Genomic DNA, 4,817 nt, shown 5'->3' with positions numbered 1-4,817 from the left:
GTAGCCCCAGCGTGGAGCTCCCCTGTGGGAATGGTAGCCCCAGCGTGGAGTTCCAGTCTGGAAATGGAGCTGGTAGCCCACAATGGTGATGAATATTTAACCCTTCCATTGATCATTTTGGCATCCAGTGTTGATCACATGTTGATTTACTGTTAAATATTGTGTTTTCAGGCATGAGTTGAAACGAGCTAATCATATTACCAAACTACCAAAAGGCAAACACAGTGTGAAAGGTAAGCTCGGGGTGGGGTTTGTTTCTAATCGATGTGGGTGACCCCATCCATTATCGTCCTGTAGACCCCTCACAGGAGACAGGCCTGGGCTGGCTGTGGACTGGGCAGGATGGCTCACAAGGCAGTTTTCCAGGCTGTTGAATCATCCTCTCCTTTACTCTATCCTCCCCGGGAGGAATGCAGAGGTTAGGGAGCAGTGTCTCTCGCCCTCTCTCCCCTTTCACGTATTTGTGTAACAGACCTGCGCAGCTTGAGATGCCTCCTGTTGAGGGAGGCCGTGACGAACTTGTTCTCTGATCTCCTGTTGGCTAGAAAACAGGAGTGTGAGTAGGCCGTTCGGCCCCTTTGTGCCTGCTCTGCCATTCAATATGATCATGGCTGATCATCCAATTCGCTCCCCTACTCCTCCTTTCTCCCCGTACTCTTTGAACCTTTTGGCTGTAAGAACTATATCTAATTCCTTCTTGAAAAAATTCAATGTTTGGCCTCAACTGCTTTCTGTGGTCGTGAATTTCACAGACTCACCGCGTTCTGGGTGAAGAAATTTCTCCTCATCTCAGCCCTAAATGGCCTACTCCATACACTTAGACTGGGAAGGACCAAATTACTGCAGATGCTGGAATCTGTAGTGAAATCAAAAAGTGCTAGAAATCACAGCAGGTCAGGCAGCATCCGTGGAGAGAGAGAGCAAGCTAATGTTTGGAGTCTAGATGACTCCTCATCGGATCTTAGACTGTGACCGTGCTCCCCCCTTCATCAGGAGCATCATTACCAGTCCTGTTAGAAAAGGTCAGTTTCAATGAGCCCTGCCCCGCCCCATTCTTTTAAACCCCAGTGAATGCAGTCTGAAATTGATCCAGCCTGCCTTTCTAAGTCCAGGGGGTACATGATCTGTGTTTTTGATGGAGAGACCGGGCAGAGCCAGGAGATTCTGGTCCTGAGCCCCGCTCCCCGAGTTAAAGTGATGGTGGCAGCTCGGGGAAGGGGATGCAGTTTGCGAGGGGCTGGCCTCACTACCCTGTGTGGGTGGAGGTGGTGAGTTGCAGGGGGGAGAGTGGGATCTTTGCGAAGAGTGATGCACTGCTCACGGGGTATGACATTATCTCTGAGCAAACAAGCCTGTACCCACTGTCTCCCCACAGGCATCGGGAAGACCGCTCCGGATCCTAGTGCCACAGTCAAGATGAATGGAGTGGACATCCCGTTGGGAAGAGGTGTCCAAACACAAGTCTCAGATTCTAGTCTCCTGTACAATGAGTATCCTTCTCTGTGGAGCAGGGAAAAGCTCAGTAGGTCTCACAGCATCTGCGGAGAGAGGAAAAGAGTTAACGTTTCCCGTCCCCACCTCCTTCAGAACTAAAGGGAATTGGAAATGTGATTTTTTTTTAATATATCGTTGTTGGTGTTGGTAGAAAAAGGTTCCTTGGCCAAAAAAAACAATACAAATTGAAAAAGAGGACGGGGCTCCTGGTGTGAAGCTATTGAATCCAGAATTTTTATAATGGATGGTGGCCTTTCGATCCATCATGTCTGCATTGGTTCTATCCCACAATGCCAATCTCCTGCCTTTTTCCCCATTTCCCTGCACACCATTACCACCTAAATAACCATCCAACACCCTCTGGAATGCCTGAGTTGAATCTCATCGTGCTTGCTTCAGTTAAATGTCACTTTAAATCTATGCCTTTTTATTCTTATTTTTCTGAGCGGTTACAGTTTCTCCCTATCTGCTCTGTCCAGCTTGCTCATGATTTTGAAATCAGATCCCTTCTCTGACTTCTTCTGTCCAAAGAGAACAGTCTCAGCATCTTAAATTTTTGTTCTTCTGTTTCTCCAATGACTGCAATACTTTTGTTATTTAGACAGTTTTTCATTATTTTGGCATTAACACTCTGTCTGGAGCGATGCTTTGTCTCTTTGCTGCACTGATCCTTTTGCGTTGGGGGGGGTTCCATGACATTTTTGTTATTAATCCCTCTTGCCCTCCTGCACTACCTCCGCCACCATATTGGATTCCATACACCTGACTCCTCTCCTCTCCACACATACTGTCAAACCTTTCTGAGCATTGCCAGCACTTTGTTTTTGTTTCAGGTATTTAATATCCATGGCATTTTGTTGTCAAGGCCCGAAGTTGATGTGTTTTTATTTTAAACGTGCTGCTGAGCTTTGATCTCTTGTGTCATATCAAAGACGAGCCCTTGAGCTGTTAATTTTGGCTCAGTAGTGCTTCTGAGTCAGAAGGTTCTGGGTTCAAGTCCCACTCCAGGATGTAAGCACTAAAATCCAGGCTGAGATTCCTGTCATGAAGGAGGGCTGCCCTATTGTTAGGGCCTCCTGTGGCGCGTTGGTAGTGTCCCTACCTCTGAGCCAGGAGGCTCGGGTTCACGTCCCACATGCTCAAAAGGTCTGAACAAGTTGATTAAAAAATATCTGGAATGGACGTGAGTTTGGGAGAAGTGGGCTCTGACTTGATAGTATTCTCGATGGAAGCTGCTGCTACCAGCTGTGCTGGAGGACGACAGGAAAATCAACAGAAACTAAATGGGGGAGGTGATTCGTCCTGTACACACCGCACACTCTTAATTCTTTCTCAATCTCACACATTTTCTCTTTCTGTCTGTCTCAATCTCATGCATTCAGTCATACCCATTCTCTCTCCCTCTCAATCTCGCATATTCTCTTTTGCTCTGTCTCTCACAAACATGCACACTTTTTTCCATCCCAACTGTTAATGGAAGGGCCTTTCCTGTAATAATGCAGTGCAGAAGGAGGCCATTTGGTGCCAGTGCTTTGAAAGAGCACCCGTCAGAGCACTCACCGCTTGGCCAAGGCAGTGGGGAACCCCTCTCTCTGCTGTCATAAAGTCAAGGCCTTGCACCCTCCCTCTGGAAAAAAAATACAAGTGAGAAACAGAACCCCCCCCACCCTGATAACCGAGTGGAAAGGTGTGTTTTTCACTTGCCAGAGGGCAGTTGAGAGTCAACCATGTTGGCTGTGGGTCTGGAGTTACATATAGGTCAGACCAGGTAAGGATGGCAGATTTCCTTCCCTAAAGGGCATTGGTGAACCAGGTGATGACAGTCGACGATGGTTTCAAGATAGCCTTGAGGCTAGCTCTTTGCCTCAGTTGGATTCCGATTTTTCCCTACCTGCTCTGGTAGCATTTGAACCCATGTTTCTAGGACATGAACCTAATATTCTGGATGATTGCCACACTCTCCCAGTTTGGTGGTGGCGAGGGAGCTGGGGTGCAGCCTGCACTGGATGACCCAAGACTTCAAATGGCTCACTGGTAAAGAACAGGCCACAAGTGAGGGGATGGGAGGCACGAGTGTTTCACTGACAGTTTGTCTCCTTGACCCATGACCTTTCAGGTACATTGTCTACGATGTGGCCCAGGTGAACCTGAAGTACCTGCTGAAACTGAACTTCAAGTTCAGAACCTCGCTGTGGTGAACACGTTGCTTCATTGGAACTTCTGCTCCCTAAATAAATTTTAAAAAAAAAAAACACCGTTTGCAAAATTCAGGCTATCGGAGGCAGTGAAGGGTGGGAAGGGAAAGTCGCATCTTGCAGAGATTTGTTGGGGGTGTACGGTGAATATCAGAGCTCCCCTTCATCTGCTCAGCTGGGCTGTGCTTGGAGGGAGGGTGGGGGGGGGGGGGGGGAGCAGAGAGTTTGGGTAAGCTGGTGTGGGTGGGAATGGTGTTAATATCCACCCCCCCCAACCCAATCGACAAACTGACAAAAGCCATAAATTAGGATGATTGTTGTTAGAATTTTTTTTTGTAGAAAAGGAAAAATGTGCGAGCTGACTACTTATTTTTGGGGTTGAGTGTCAGAATGGCTGTTAGTTTTAATTCAGCCAGTCAAGTGGCTTTACTGACTGTTGGAAAGCATTTAGTCTACTTGGGAAAATCCTGACTGGGAGGAGAGAGGGAGGGAGGGAGGGAGGGAGGGAGGGAGGGAACCCACCTTTATAAAGGCAGGCAGAACCAGTACTGTATAGTTTTGCTTTGTATTTGCTACCTTCCCTTCATTTGATGGGCATTTTTTTCTCTGTAACTTCATCCTTCCCTTTAGTGTTTTGTTTTTCCATTTTATATTAGATGAGGAATAAAGGACAGCTTAAAAAAACCCCTTGTGTCTGTATTTATTATGATGTGAGAATAATTAGAATCCCTACAGTGTGGGAGCAACCCTCCACAGAGCATCCCACCCAGACTCATCCCATTCCCTTACCCGTGCAATTCCCATGGCTAACCCACCTAGCCTACGCATTGCTGGACACTATGGGCAATTTAGCATGGCCAATCCACCTAACCTGCACATCTTTGGACTATGGGAGGAAACCCACGCAGACACGGGGAGAATATGCAAACTCTACACAGTCGCCTGAAGGTGGAATATTACCTGGGTCCCTGGTGTTATGAGATAGCAGTGCTAACCACTGAGCCACCATACTACCCAGTTGTGCAATTAGTTGTGCCTTTGTGGTTCTTTGTTAGAATGAAGTGTGGTTTTTATAGCAGGTAAGGCTGGAATTTATTGCCCTTCAATAGGTAGCACTCTTGCCCAAGG

General features: G+C 47.3%; 1 protein-coding gene across 1 annotated transcript in view; it reads left to right on the top strand.

Moving 5' to 3' along the window:
• The window catches only part of LOC109920875 (poly [ADP-ribose] polymerase 1-like), a 19,269-nt gene extending 14,887 nt beyond the window's left edge, over window positions 1-4,382 (top strand). The window contains exons 8-10 of the mRNA XM_048596655.1: window positions 172-233; window positions 1,376-1,490; window positions 3,611-4,382. Of these exons, the coding sequence (XP_048452612.1) occupies window positions 172-233; window positions 1,376-1,490; window positions 3,611-3,692 (259 nt within the window). The 3' untranslated portion in view covers window positions 3,693-4,382. The remainder of the gene's footprint in view (window positions 1-171; window positions 234-1,375; window positions 1,491-3,610) is intronic.
• The last annotated feature ends 435 nt before the right edge of the window (window positions 4,383-4,817 follow it).

The sequence above is a fragment of the Rhincodon typus genome, chromosome 5 (genome assembly GCF_021869965.1).
Source record: "Rhincodon typus isolate 14 chromosome 5, sRhiTyp1.1, whole genome shotgun sequence".
NCBI classification, from domain to species: domain Eukaryota; kingdom Metazoa; phylum Chordata; class Chondrichthyes; order Orectolobiformes; family Rhincodontidae; genus Rhincodon; species Rhincodon typus.
This window is presented reverse-complemented; position numbering and strand designations above follow the sequence as displayed.